At 40.0% G+C, this 15869-nt stretch overlaps 2 protein-coding genes across 2 annotated transcripts in view; both read left to right on the top strand.

Moving 5' to 3' along the window:
* Window positions 1–684: 684 nt before the first annotated feature.
* Window positions 685–7610, top strand: cnrip1b (cannabinoid receptor interacting protein 1b). The gene is made up of 3 exons (XM_042433349.1): window positions 685–1016; window positions 2619–2763; window positions 5434–7610. Exons 1-3 carry the CDS (start codon window positions 838–840, stop codon window positions 5596–5598), a joined length of 489 nt encoding a protein of 162 aa, XP_042289283.1. The 5' UTR covers window positions 685–837; the 3' UTR covers window positions 5599–7610.
* A 1361-nt stretch (window positions 7611–8971) lies between these two features.
* ppp3r1a (protein phosphatase 3, regulatory subunit B, alpha a) overlaps window positions 8972–15869 on the top strand; it is a 28514-nt gene continuing 21616 nt past the window's right edge. The window contains exon 1 of the mRNA XM_042432823.1: window positions 8972–9294. Coding sequence (XP_042288757.1) covers window positions 9292–9294 — 3 coding nt within the window. The 5' untranslated portion in view covers window positions 8972–9291. The remainder of the gene's footprint in view (window positions 9295–15869) is intronic.

Here is a 15869-nt window from a genome sequence, read left to right as displayed (position 1 = left end):
ATTTTTTCCTAAATACTGTATGTATAATCCATACTGCATGGAGTTATATTATTATGCAAATACAGGGCTGGGTATAGGGTTACACAGGTCAAAGTATGATTAAGGGTTTATTTTAGGCTACCGTTTTTTTATTTTAAATTAAACAGTTCATTTTAATCATTCTAGCTGTAGAGATATAGCTCACCTTTTGCGGAACCTGCATTAAATGCAGTGTATTTATAGGCTGCACATGTATGGATTCATATGCTTAATTTTACCAGGTAGTCTATTAATCTTAATTATTGGTTGGTTTATGTTCATGATGGCAATTATCAGTCATTTGTTCTGTTAGTTCTTCTCTTATTCCTATCCCACCGGTGGTGTTGTAACTACCTCCTCCAGGGATCAATTAAAATAATCCCCAGTCTTAATTGGTAGGACTTCAGCACCACGGACAGCGACAACCATATTTTACGAAAGACTGAGAGTTCAAAGAGAGCTGAACACCTTAAGTGATAGAAAGAGATTAAAGAGGGGGCGAATGAAAGAGAGAAGAGGTGAGAGAAAGAGAGAGAGAGAGGAGAAAAAAGGAGAGTGTGGATGGGAAGTGTCGAAACGAGGGGCATGTGAGAGATTGTCAGAGTGAGAGAGACAGAGAGCATTGGTTGGGATTAGGACCGTGTTGCAGGTTGGTAGGGATTACGGAGCGCAGCGCTGCGCAATTCCCCGTCCAGGCTATACGCTTTGCTATGGGCTTCTCCGCACGACATTTCTCCTCATGAACTGACTGACACCTGAGACTTGTCGCCCACATCCCGCATCCCGCTGATCCTGGGTATATACTAGCTGTATGGAAAAATGGCCGACATTCCACAGATAATCAAAATTGGGATTTCCATGAAGATGCTTCCCAACAACACCGCGGTGTACTTCAAATCTGACGGCGCCCGGTTCGGACAGACCCGGACCATCAAGCTGCTGACCGGATCCAAGTACAAAATTGAGGTGGTCATTAAACCTGGAGCGGCCGAGGCCACGTAGGTAGCCCTCCGATTTTTGTTTCAAGCGTGGGTTATCCTAACCTGATCATAACCTAAACAGCTAAGAGGACAAATATCACGACCAGGCGACAATATTCCTACAACCTCCTTCTATAGATAAAGCCACACAGATCACTTAAGTCACTAATGAGCACCGTACTGTACACACGTTTCCAGTCAATCAGAGGAATGCTATTGGAATATGGAGGTTTTCCACATGAGAAGACAACAGGACAAATGTGAGGAGCTGTCCAAATAATGGAGATTTTGTTGTCTCAACGTGGCGTCGCTGATAGACAATCGATATTGTCTATTTAATATTTTACCGCTAGTTTGCGTCTACATTCAGTATTAGAATTATAGTGATATTAGTGTATGATAGAGTGTTTTTAATCTCCTCTGTATCCCTAAAATGTTTTTAGGTGTTTTGATCAAATGTTTTTCCCTCGCAAAGTGAATGTGGCCTTTGTCTGCTTCATCGCCAGCGACCTGTAGTTTTTCACATTTCCTCAGTCTACAGAGAGTACTTAGGCTACGTTTCTGGACGTAATCTTTAATTAAAGAACCAAGGATGAGACTCATTCCTCTCGTGCACTGATAGGGGTGATCTTAACAGGTTTGTTGCGGAGAAGGCAAGAGCAGATTTTTATGCTGCATTCAAGCATATAGTGCCAATAATGCACATGAAGTGGTGAATAATGATGGAAAATTTTTAGTTTTTCAGGTTACCATGGTGCAGAGATGTGATATAGAGGATGGAAAGTATGCATTGAACATTTGCAGTAAAGTTATCACGTTTTACTGTGTGTCTATTGTATGATTCTTTATGTATCTTTACTTTTTAAACCTATTGTTAGCAAAAAAAACAACCTACAAATACCTCTTACAATTGTTTTCATATTAGTAGAGCATACAATATCGTAGCTCTACTTTGTGTTATTAGGCTATTTCTGACCTAAAGTCCTGTACTTGGGAACTCAACAAGTCCTTTTTTCCAAGTAAAGCGCTCGGAAGTAGGATTTTACGAGGAGCACTTGAAGGCAGCATAAACCCCAATTGGCCACATGTCAAATCCACCACAGATTAGGACTCCTGTGTCTGGGCTTTGTGTCGCCGCCGCCCTCGTGTGATTTGCCTACAATACATGATTATGTAATGAACGTTGTTGTACTTCCATGTCTAAATAAGGATTAGCCTTTGATATATCAGGCTGTGAAACACGCCTGCCTGCTGCCCGAATGAGCACCCTGGTACAAAAATAGGTCACACATGGGATGATGCACAGGAGATGTTGGGCTGAATTTAGAGCACGGAACACAGCTGTAGACCTATTTCCCCAAGTGATTTGTAGCAGGAAGTCCTGGCTGGAAAAAAATGCATCAATGAGTGGCCTTTAAAGCTCAGTAATCTGTAGTAAAACCCATTTTTTTCACTTTATTGTTAAATCACAGATTTTAGGCTTTTAAATTGTACATATAATTTCCACTAAAATCAAATATCATCTTTAGTGCTCTCACCTAAACATTATTGACTTGAACCTTTAATTTTAAGACTGTTTATTGATGAATTGGTTTTCTTGTGTTGTGTTCCTGTCCGCAGGTCAATGAGTGTGGGTGGGGTGACCTTCGCCCTGGAGCAGCAGTCTAAAGATCCGCAGTCAGTGATCTATACCGGCCAGTACGACACAGAGGGGGTGGCACACACCAAGAGTGGAGAGAGGCAACCTGTTCAAATCAGCATACAGGTATGGTTATATATAGTACAACGGGAAGAAAACTAACTTTAATCTGGAGGCAGAAGCCGGAGAACTCAAATATTCAAAAATGATTTACAGCCAGAAAGTTTCAGACTCTGAGGAGAATCTGTTTGGATGTCTGTCTGGTTGGTAGAGAAGACAAACAGGCAACACCGGATAAAGACTTTGTGGGTTTACATTTGGAGCTTGTAAAATTCAGTGTGGTTTGTCCTGCATTTGTTCACTCTATCTGTCTTTTTTCATTCATGTTTAGACTTTTTTTAAACTTCAGCTATAGTGGCAGGAAGGATGAGGATTTTTCTCTTTTATCAACTTTACTGTCTTAAAGCTGTGTCAAACCTGGTTTTCAGAAAAATAAAAAACAAAACTATAAAATTGTCAAAACATGACATAGATATTTAATAAGGAATCTTCTCTGTAATACAACACAATGTTGACAACATCAATAAACTGAAAACATACAGTATTTCAATCCAGTTTGACTTAAAAAACACTGCTCCATACATTTCCACGCGGTTAAATGATAATTCTGGTGATGTTCTATATTTTCTTATTGACAACAAATCCCATGAAAAGACAAAAAACAACGACTTGATCCAACTAACAAGCGTGTTGCCAAAGTGTGATACAGTTTGTTCCTCTGTGCCATAGACCTCCACTTTTGTCCTAAAAAACATCAATGAGCCACCGTTGCACCGGGTGACATGGCTGAAAACAGTCCCCAACTAATACACTATTTTCTTATGTTTAAGTAATGTTTACTAAAAACTGCAGTGTGCAGCTGTTTAGAAAAATTATTTAGCTTTTTCTAAAAGTCAAAGTACATATATGTGAGCTGTTTTTTTTGAAGATCTACAACTTTGATAAGAACAAATGGGCCACAGACAGGGCAAGGAAGTTAGACAAGCATTGAGAGACAGACTTTCATGGGATTGGTTGACAATAAAAGAAATATACATATAGAATATCTCCAGCATTATCCTTTGATCACCAAGTGATTACTTTTGCCTCCAAGAGGCTTCTCTTCCACCAGTACTGTCTCATCATGCATCATGATCCTAGGTTATGTCATAGAAATCTTGAGTTCCTCAATTCAGAAACTCCTGCAGATATGGATATCTTATGCAAAAAATATTCATTGATAAACACAAACTTGGTCAACTGAGGAGACAGCAGTTACAATTCAAAGAGCCGGTGTAGATCCAGTGAAATGCCACAGCAAATCTGAAGGAAAAGAGCTGAACCACTCTCGGTTATCCAGGCAGCGCCCAGACGACCTCGTCCTTAATCACAACATGACTATAAGATTGTTTACTTTAGCGCTGTCTCTATGGCAACAATCATAGAGCCAGGTCTGCTCGACCGGGAAGAAGACAGCTGTCTGTCCTTTCATATATGAAAATAGGAGCATTTTCATATATGACAGGTATATGAAAATTCCTTCACAGGTTAAGGGTTAAATTGCAGTCTTATCAGATTTGTTTGTGTTGCTATGGTTACAGTTCTACTGAAGTGGATGCCAGCTACCAGAGATTTTCTATTGTATCCTGATAGCTACGGGCTTTTCATGGTTACAGTTTTGTAACCATGGACGATGATCTCTACGTAGGTGTAATTGCGGATAGAGTGGGTGATGCATGTCTCAGGTGTAAAAGCTTGTAATTAATTAGGGTCTAATTAGTGCTGAAACTGAGGATTATTTCAATTATTGATTAATCAACAGTTTATCTTCTCCAGTAATCGTTTGGTCTATATCATGGCAACAAATAGTGCAAAAATTCCTGTCACATTTTCCTAATTTCCACAGTTACTTTAGTAGTTAGATTATGATCACAGAAATCTAAGAAAACCAGGAAATATTCACATTTGATCAGAATCACATGATCAATCAATTGTCAAATCTGTTCTGTTTGTTTCAGCTTTAAACATAATTAGCTGGTCGTTAACCGTATAACAAGCAGGATAATTATCAGTGAACTGATCACTGTGGAAAAGAAGTTTTGACAAGCATGAACCAATATAATGATGTAACAGCCACGCAACACATGCAAACTGCAATTAGACCCCTAAATTATAACAAAATTAGGTGTGCGTTGTATTTTGGTTCAAACATCCCCCATAAAATGAGTTCCTGGTGTTTAGCGGACAAATCTTCGCAGCTGTGGTTCCTGATGTAGCGATGAAAGCGCCGACATCTGACGTAAATGTTCAATTTAAATTTACCTAAATGTTCATTGTTATATTAAATCGTTACATTCTTCTAATCTTGTAAGGTGAAAGAGCTCATAAATACAGGTTTAAACAATGTTACAAAAAAATGTAACTGCTTGTGTTGACGTAAGTGTGAGTTTGTGTGAGTGTCTGTGTGTGTGTCTTACACCCATCTGTCCAGTTCACACCCAGGGGCCTCTGGGATGATATGATGTGTTTGCATGTTTGTGTGTGTTTGCCTGCATCCATCTGTCCAGTCAGTATGCTTCCCTCTTCATTTCACCTTTCAGATGGTGTATCTGCGTTCATAAAAATATTTGAGTACATGAGTATGTGTTTCTTAAGAGCATGTATTCCCATCTGTCCGCTCTTTATGTGTCACAATCAGTTCAGATCAGATCAGGGAACTTGACGATGTTTTCATTTCTGCATGTATTTCTCCTTCAGTTCCCAGAAGCGGGAATGTTTGAAACAGTGTGGCAGGTGAAGTATTACAACTACAACAAGAGGGACCACTGCCAGTGGGGAAACAGCTTCAACAGCATCGAGTATGAATGCAAACCCAATGACACGCGTACACTCATGTGGGTCAACAAGGAGATGTTTGTGTGACGGAGAGGACCAGACTGACGGATTCAGTGTGTGTACTTTGCAAAAACACAAGCTGTGATGTTTGTAACCCTCAGTATGTCGTGATGTTGCTAAATGGATGTATGTATTTGTCCTCCCTTCCATATCTACTGTCACTCTACTTCACTGAACTTTTTTTTTGGCTTTATTGTAGTCTTTACTTCAATACCAATATCAGAATATTTAAAGATTGTGCTCTGTTTGAAAAGAAAAAGCACCCTCCTCCTCTTGTATGACGTTAAAAGCAAACCGTCCTGCCAAATTGGATCATATGGCAGTTCATGTAAAATGCAGTGATGTTGCCAGTCTTGTCACACTTGCGTTTGTTTATAGTGATTATACAAATGTGTCATAATTAACATGGCGCATTTACCGAGCTTCAAACGAAACCTCTTCTCAGCAACATCCCCTTTGAATCAGTTTTAATAATGTATTGAAAGTTAAATGACTCTTTGAGATAAATATGTTTTTTTTCCGAGCACAGTTCAGTTGTGACATCTGCTAACCCTCAAGTGTGTTCAGACTTATGTGTATGTACAGTACAGTACTGTATTTGTTCGAGTGCACGTGTGCCTGTGTGTTTGGCCACAGTGTGTGTGTTTTACAAACGGTGCTTGTACAGATGTGTATATTTGTGTTTATGTGTTTGAAGCCAAGTCTACATGTGAAGAGTTTCATTCCAAAAATATCACATCAATTCTTAGAAAAATGATTCTACTTTGATAAAGTATAATAAATAATGCTAATATTTTTTGATTACATTAGCCTAAAGGAGAATTTTCCCCATCTGTCTTCCTTTGGGAACTTTGTGGCTTGTTGCCATGACATCTGCAGCTTTAATGTTAGAGATGTGTGGTGTATACACTCATCAAACACTTTATTAGGAACACCTGTGCCGTCTAACGCAATCCAACACAACAGCTCTGCCATAAATTCTGCTTTTGCGAAGCTTATGCATTCTCAGTTTTTATTGTCAGAAGGGTGATAATTCTACTTTATGTTTATTATTGAGGTCATGATGGATGGTGGTGGTGTACTGGAGTGCATTATATTGAAAAGTGTTCCTACTATTTTGTCCATCCTATTTAATATACATGACGGAGGCAAAATATTAGAAACAATGTTGGTGTTCCTAATATTTTGGTGTGCAATAGATTATTTTTATTGTACGCAAATTCCTTCAAATGAGTTTTGTTGTAGATTACAGGTACAGTTTGCTCTATCAGCTACAATAGCAAGTAATTGTTGTACAGTGATAACAAAACAACAGCACTACTCGCAGCCTTTAGTTTTGACAGCCTTAGCGTGAACATAACATCTTAATTCTGTGGACAGTTTACACATCTTTCACAAATCCTAACTAATCAAATTGCGTACTTCACTCAGGTACTTCATGAAATCTTTCTAAAGCTTCTCTGCAGGCTACATTGAGACAGAAAGTCTCTGCATCCCTATATGCAAAAAACTTCATCTTTCATCCTTTCACCTCTTAACAGTTACATTATCCATATTCTTCTGCTGTGAAGTTGTGTCACTGCCTGCACCTGAAGGACTAGAAGAGAAAAGGGCCCTTTAGTGTTTTGGAATGAAACTCTGTTTGTAGCTGTACTGTGTGTGTATTCTTTTGTGGTGACATTTTCTGTGCAGGATGCAGTATCTCAAATAGAGAGATTTTGTATTTGGGTGGAATTGTGCTCCTGTTTGCAGCGTGTGTGTTCTCTCTACCTCTTCCAAAGGACTTAGCCATGAATATTAGTGTTGGTAAAAAAAGAAAAAGAATTTGGAAAATTCAGAACGTAAGCTGTTAAAGACATATCTTTAAACCTTTTTTTTTCTATTTCTTGTGATACATTTTTGTGGTAAATATTTCCAGAAATTGTATATTTTGTACAAGTGAAACATTTGAAATGTTTTAATATGATTGTGTGTATTTTGGTAGAAATGTCTATGAAATTATTTTTGTTGAGATATTGAATTGACCTATGCAAGAAATCAGAGCAACAAAATAATGAAATTGTGCAATAAAGTTGTAAAATTTCATATCTTTCTGATCTTTTCGTAAGTGTTGTTTATAATGTTATTATTAGTAAAATGGAAAATCTTATCAATTTATTAACTGATTCATTATAACCCTTCTGTTAGCTTTATATTATGCTTAATTCAGAAACTTAAGTATTGACAATTCAGGCAACTAAAGTAAATCACTCTTACAAAGGAAGGAACATAAGTGAATCAGAGCAACAAATGTGAAAACTTACAGAAGTGCAAAGAGTTTGTCCTGAACGTCTGGTGAAGCACAGAATCTGCAGAATGTGGTGTGGCAGGAATCATCATACAACTGCTACCACTACTACAGCTGGCTGACACGATTCTCACAGACTCTTAAAAGGGGAACCTCTTGGAGCGTACGGGGCTAGCGTTTTCTTCCATTAGATCACACTGCAGAAGCAGCTGAGCTGACTAAAGAGGCATTTAGGCTGGATGTGTCTAGCTTTTATATCCTTGTTAAATATAATTTTCAAATATAAGAAAATCTTGGCATTCGAGCGAGAAGTACGTTGGTTAAATTAGTAGAAAAGTGAAGTTTTTATTAGACATCTGTTACATGACATTGATGTTTCAACAGCATTTCAGTGACTCCACGCATATTTAGAACCAGTTTCACAAGGAAATAGTCTTTGAAATGCTGTCATAACACAATTTATATGACCTAGATGTCACTTTTCTTCCCAGTGAGCCCAGTTAAAACCAAGATTTTCTGATGCTTTTAAACTGCAAATCTCCAAATCAGTGCTTACAGGCTACTGGGTGTTTCACATAAGTGCAACTGCTGCTACTCTGAGCTCTGCTGCTGCTACTGCTGTACTACTGGCCCTTTCTTCTTATACTTACAGTATATTATAGTGCTACTACCCTGCCATATACTATTACTAGTAGTAGCCTACGTATATTACAGTGTCCACAGTAGTTTCTGAAGTGAAATGTACAATGGTTTAGATTTTCTTTTCAGCCCAGCTCTTCTAAAGCCACTTAAAATCTCACTATGGCTTACAACGCTTAGTATGGATTTAGTGCTTGCCCACGAGGAAAGTCTGTACTATTGATGAACCGACTTAGTGCCATGGGGATTACATAAAATTAAGTCCATCTGCCAGTTGTGTACATTGAGGTTTCAGGGTGCACAGACAGTCCATATATATATATGGAAAAAAAAGGCAGTGCAGTCATACCGCCAACAGGGGGAGCACAAGCACAAACCAGTTCAGGGGGTAAAAATATAAATAAATAAATATAACCCGGAGTTCCCGGATGTACAGTACTGCCGCACCTCCCCCCTTTCTCCTCTTCTCTCCTCCCCTCCGCCACCGCCTGCTTGTCAAACCGAGCCTCCTCCCCCGCTTTGCTGTCCCCTCCCAGCGGGTCTCCCTCCCTTTGCCACTGCAGTGAAAGCCTCGGTAAAGGAGCGAGAGAGAGGGAGAGAGAGAGAGAGAGCGCGAGCCAGAGAAGAGAGCCTGAAGCTGGGTTTAAAGCCAGGACGAGACCTCAGAGTAGCACCTCAACCGTGTTTTTTTTTTTTGTTGTATTTCTCGCCTCAGCTCGGCGGCCTACAGACTCCCCCCCTGTTGCACCTCCTTTCCGTTCACATCGCCTGGATTTCATCATCCGACCTGCAAGATGGTAAGCAGCTCTTATTTTCACCCTCCGACAACTGGTAAACACACCAGTGGGCAGGCCTGCGCTTTAATGTGTCGAATAATGTGGCGTTTGACAGGTTGTTTGTCGCGGCGAGTGCTTTGCTTGGAGTTAACTGTCGACAACACAGAGCCCTGGTGAGGAGGAAACGCTTTTCTCACCCACTTTTGCCTCCTTGTCGCGCTCTCTGTGCAATACCCCGGGGCTGACAGTAGCCTAAAGCCTATGGCCCAGATATTTCTTATCCCTTCTCGAGCATAGCCTACAACTCTTATTAGCATCGGGGCCTGTGCAAATTAGTTTTCGTGACAAAAATACACGCTTATTAGGCCCAGGTCGGCGAGTGAGTGTGGCACAGTTTACACACCATACAGGAAAAATGTAACGTACGCTTCAAGTTTGCACTCAAAAAAATTTGCTCCGTACTAAACCCGTGAAGAAATTTATGTCAGTATGTTTTCAAGGTAGCATGGCGCTGTGTTGATAGTTGCAACATAGTTTCATGTTGTGAACACATGAGCTTTAATAAAAAAAAAAAAAAAAAGGCCGTTGGCTACATTTGTATCCATTTACAGCACTTCTATAGGAAGCTGCCACAGCAGGCCCCCTCATGAGTTGGTCAGTGTAGCATTAATACAGTGTGTCATATACAGTATGTATGTAAAAAAAATATAAATAAGTGAATGTGAGTTGCCTAGTAACCGTTATAGGCATCCATGTAGTGACCAATAGGAGTAGACTGGACATCAATAACCAATGACAGGGGTGTAGTCAGGAATTGTAGGATCTATATACAGGATTTGACCCCCCTGCCCACCCCTCCCTTTTCACTATAGTCTCATACCTACAAAACCGTAGATTCTCACACCTCCTCACATTCAGTTTCAGATGAGTTATTATTATAGTACCAATAATATGAAATTGGCAGTAGCAGCCATTTGTTCACCACTCATCCCCCCCATGTAGAATATGTCCAGGCTTGACAGGAAGAGTGGCATTTTATACTCCTTGTTCCAGTTTGTTTGTCAGGTTTATATACTGGTTGGTCAGGACAGGCTTTTATATATTGGTTGCTCAGACTTCCTATTTACTAGTTTATTTGAATATCGGTCAATATTGACATGAGTCAGTGATCTATGTTAGTATGCAAACTAGATCTAGATTAGTTTATTGTAGATATAGCAGGATGAGTGTTTACTGTAGGTTGGCTGATAATAAACAAGAAATGTCAAAGATGTTTGAGCCAAAATGAAGGGATCTTCAATTGGAATTGGATTTTTTTTTAACCTCTCAAACATCAATACTTGTATTGACCTCCAACAGCTGTTATTGGTTGGGCTGTGAACATAAATGTCAACAAATGTCAATGTTTTTTCAGAAAATCTCATAAAAGATCCTGCATTTACATTCACACTGATTAGGTACCAATGTGTACTTTGAATTGACATCGTTAAGATTGATTCCAGCTCATAGAGGCTGAGCTTATCAAGAACCTGTTCTAAGAAGCACGTTTACTTAGTAAAATCACATCTCAAATCTTGAACATTAACTGATGTAGAAAGATTAGTTCTGCAAAGCTTCAGGCCTCTGATTCATTAACTGCTGCATCACTGTCAAGAGCTCATGCATTTTGATTCAAGGTTACTGTCCTTTATGTTATATTCTGCATGTTACCAGGTGCGTAACAAATACAGCTGTAAATACAAAGAAACATCGAATCCACACACAAAGGCTAAGAATTAAGAGCAGTACAGCAACAGTGGCTTCTTAACTTTCATGTGATAAACACAGTAACCAGAGACTGTTAAGCTAAAAAAGACATCCTCACCTTTTTACATTTACCTTGCAGCAGCCTCAACCTTCTGCCAGAGGGTGGAAACTCAGGGCATGCACGCCCTGCAGACAGTGTGCCAATCTATCGCCTGTCAAAATGTATTCTTCTCATCTGCAGGGGAGGGGAGGGGGGGTGGGGGGGGAGGATGTGGGCAGGGACACACATTTGCTTAAGCATGTAGTGGAATGATCTGATGCTAAGGGGACCATATGCTGCCTAGCAATCAAGCGCCACCCACATAAGGATGGAGCCGTAGCTAATGTAAAAGAGATAAAAGCCACAGCGAACCACCAGCAGAAGTGATGATCAACACTACGTGATCCACACTGCACTTCCAACCAGCCCACTCAATCTGGATTTATTCTCCTCACTGGCCGTTACATCTCTGCAGTCCTCGGCTCGGACTGGAGCCAGCAGTCACCAGCACAGGCCAAACTCTAGCCGGTTTTGTCAGTAAACATATGTCTTGTCTGGTATGTCAGACATCGAAATGCCATATCAAGGGTATATAATGCACGTGGGACTGTTCACTAGCGCTCAGAAGTTGAAAAGGTCAGACAGGATGTATACATGCAACATGACCGATCAAATGTATTAGGAAGAAGTAACATGATGCAGTCTGAGAGGGTTGAAAAGGTGAAAGGCGGGTGTTTAAAATGCTGGTTGGAGGGGTTTTTTTTTACCCACACTTCCTGGGGTTTGGCAGGAAGATAAATACATCACTTATTGGTAATTTGCTGACTCTGTGTCTGATTGACATTTTCTTGGCTCGTTTAAATCACCAAAAATACGTGCCTCTCTCTTTCTGTCTCGTCAGCATTCAATACCTCAAATGTGCCGCATATAATTAACTTCGAAATGCACAGTCTGCACACTCTCAGTAGTAACATTGGAAACATAACACAGGGCTTAATTCAAAGTGTCTTACACTACATTAAACAACTCACTCGCAGAGATCCATAGCATTAGACTATGAAGCAATTGATGCAATTGGCTGTCGGTGGTTGAAGTGATGACTGTGGCTTGTGGGAAGATTTTTTTGCTGAACCACAATGCCTATCATGAAGTAACCACCAAATACTCACCCATTTCCAGGCAGTAAACGGAGATTTTTATTTAAGAATTTCATGAAAATCGGTTGAAAAAAAGTTTAGCATTTAGTTTAGCTGGTGCACGTAGTGGTTTGTGGTGTATTAAGTTATACTGTCTATGTCAACTGACCATTAAAGTTCATTATTATCATCATCATTTGACTCTGCAGCTCCTCTTTGACTTTAAGGAGCTTTAAAGCAAGTTTCAGCTCATTGTTTAGCTGTCTGACCCACAAATTTACTGTTTTGTTTCACTCTCACAGCGTCGTTTTCAGTCTCAGCAGGCAGCTGTTTGCAGAGAAAAAACCCTAAAATACCACTGTACGTTACCTGCTCAGCACCAAACAGCAAACAGACACAATTATCGACTAGCTGGTGGTGGAGCATTTAGCATTTACATTCACCCAGTGGCCAGAAACATGAGTCTAAATTAATTGTAAGGTTGCTCTTGTTTGCTAACAAGTTAGCCATATCAACTTAAAAGATGATCTTATGTCAATGTTCATAACGGCAAGTGGCCAAAAAAAGTCAGTGATTGCAGGTTTAATGCATAAGAAGATTTTGGCATTGTTAGTTAACACAGCATTATAAGGCCTTCAAAAGCCTCTGTAGGTAAGCCAAAGTCAGGGATAGAAATGTCTGAGAGGATTAGTCCTGCCAGAGTTCCCTCAGACAGCTGAGATTTTGGTAATTATTTTCATATTTGCACTTGACTCTTAAATCTGGTGCAGATCCTTCACTCACACACACACACACACACACACACACACACACACACACACACACAGATAATTTCAGAGATGATACTGTGAGGAATAACAGAGGCCTTCTCAGCCATTAGCTAAGTTTACAAGAATTTGACATATTTTAAGATTAGTGGCAATCTAAGCTAAACTGTCAGGCTACATACAGACAGCTTTCCTTTTAGCATTTTCACCATCATTCGCTACAGACAAAGCGGTTGAAAATATCACTTTTCTACACGTTTATGCATGTCGAACAGGTGTTTTGATAAATTGCCCTTAACGGCTTTTTACTTGCGAAGGTTTTATTGCACTTTCAGTAATGATCGTAGTTGTTGTCGACTCGATATAAAACTGTATCTTTCACTTCATCTGGATCACCGTCTCCATCACAGCCTCTCTGCTGGCTACTCTTGAGTGTGCGTGAGTGTGGTGGAGTTGAGCCCCCGCCACAGAAGCAGAAGCAGGGCGACCATAAATGACACGAAAAACTCAGTAGAGACTCTCAGCATAGTTTTCTTCTATTCATTTGGCTTGTAATAGCAGGGAAAACCCTGATATTTATAAATTGCATCCACATTATTGGCAAATTCCACAATGTTCTGCGTTTTACAGTTGGTTCCATTTCTTTATTATCAAATTTCCTTGATTCCGTCCGTGTTTTCCACAACGCAGAAATCACAGGGCCCTAGGGTGAACTCTATTTAAAGACCAGTCTGAAAGCACAGCGCAGCTCTGCACTCTGCTGTGACTCTAGAGGGTTCGGTTTGTTTATCATAAAGCTCGGCTATATGGCAGGCTCGACACATTTGTGTGGAGGAGGGCAGTCTTATAAGTAAAGCTTTTTTTTGTGTGTCAGTAATACGCATTGTGTGGAAAAAGTAACTCAAACACGCCAAACACAAGACACAGATTGTGTTTAAAATGACCGTTTTAATTGATTCCTTGTGTACATACACATACACCAGAATCCTTTGCTTTTCAATGGCCTCGTAGTCATTTTTGCTGAAGACATCTTCACATTGTTGTTTTTTTTGTCCAGCAAACGCTGACATTTCATAAGCTGGAAACAAAAAATGTATTTTTGTTTAAATAATAACTTAAACAGCTCCAGCATCCAGCAGCTTTTTGAACATGATCTGACTGTCTTGTTCTATACAGAAAGTATCAGCAACCCAGTGAGCAGCTTAATGAGGCAGAGGAGGCCTTTAATGTGCTTCTTATTCAAAGTTAGGCAACAAGTGTTTAGAGGAGCATTGATTTACCACCACATACTGTCATAAGACAACAGCAGCAGTGTCTTGGTGCTCTTGGTTGTTATATTCAGCAGATGTATTGAGCTCTCAGTTACTTTAATCATCAAGTATGATAAACATAGAGATTTGACATGTATACTATCACACTATGTTGAAACAAACAGTGCAGTAGTATGCATCAACGCATAGTTCAAGGAGAACAGGCTCTTGCATACCGTGCAAGATTAACACACATACCGTGTACACTCAGGTGTGATGCAGATTTTTGAGGCTGAGGTTTCATGATGGATCGAGGGAGGGACTATGGATCAGTCCATCCATCCATCCATCGTGGTGTTATGCACAATATCTCAGGCACCATTGATGGGATTCAGGAAACGATGCATGCCACTGCTCTATTCTTGCATTTCATAACATTATGCTACTTGGCCTGGTGCGGGCACTGCAGCGTTTAACTTTTAGGATTTATGCAAGTCATTCCTCTATTCCAGCATGTTCTGACAGCACTACGAGCGAGCCACAGTGTATTAAATGTCTACATCATTTGCAGTATTTTGATCTCAGATTTGGACGTTTCAATCAGATTGCTTAATTCTAACATTGAAAGATAAAGCATGAATCTTAATTTATATGTGAGAGTGAACTGTGCAATTGTGCAATAGCTTATAAGTAAACTCTGCAGGCTTTTTTTTTTTTATCAGAATGTTGCATTGTTCGATCTCCACACTTGGACAGGAAAGCGAAAGAGAAGTGCTTCCTCCTGTCTCATGCCACCGCTGTGCCCTTGACTGAGGCGCTAAACTCCCCCCCCCACCCCCCCCCAACTGCAGATAAGGCAGCCTCCAGGTGTTTTAAGTGTGTAACTGTGCGAGAGAGGAGAAGGGTGTTGTTGAACTGGAGCGTTCGTGCTCAGCAAACCTAACTCAGATAAATAAAGGCCATATGAGAAATCTCAGCTTTTACAGCCAGCTTTTAGTTAAGGGTGGAATCATATCAGCAATGACTGACTACGTAATGTGTTGGCTGTGACTTTAAGACAGATTTATTTTGTGTGCACAGTTGCGAAAACATAAGTTATTCCAAAAAAAAAATGCTGTTTTTGAGGGACAGAATATGGAAAGAGGTGAAGATAGAAACTTTTTATTTAAATATGGTGATTAAGTTATGATGAAATGACTAAACACATGTTAATTTGCTTTTGTTTTGATTTGGCTTATTGTTAAATGAAAGTAGAGTATCTTTTTATGTCCTGCCAAAGATGCCTCAGAAAAGTCCTCCAGCTCCACTACTGTGCTCCCCAGTCTTTCATGTTATGACTGGGTTCTGCAGGTCTATAATTAGCTGGGTTTTTGGGTCGGCCGTAGTGTTGCTGCTGAACCAGCGACGATGCCAGACTCTTCATTATGCAAAACGTGTTTTGTGTGCTAAGGCCTAATTGATTCTGAATGAAGCATGCATTATTGATGAGCCAACACAAGTCTCTCTCTCTTTCTCTTTCTGCTTCTGTTTCTCTCTGCACGCTGGATGCTTTTTTCACTCCGCGCATCTCTTTCTTTTCCTGTATTATCTTTTTATAATCATCCCATCCGATGTGCCCCATTAGCATCTAAAAAGGCAGCACGACAGGAACCGCATG

This window comes from Thunnus maccoyii, chromosome 14 (genome assembly GCF_910596095.1).
Source record: "Thunnus maccoyii chromosome 14, fThuMac1.1, whole genome shotgun sequence".
NCBI classification, from domain to species: domain Eukaryota; kingdom Metazoa; phylum Chordata; class Actinopteri; order Scombriformes; family Scombridae; genus Thunnus; species Thunnus maccoyii.
Note: the sequence above shows the minus strand (reverse complement) of the source record. Positions and strands in the feature narration are given on the sequence as shown.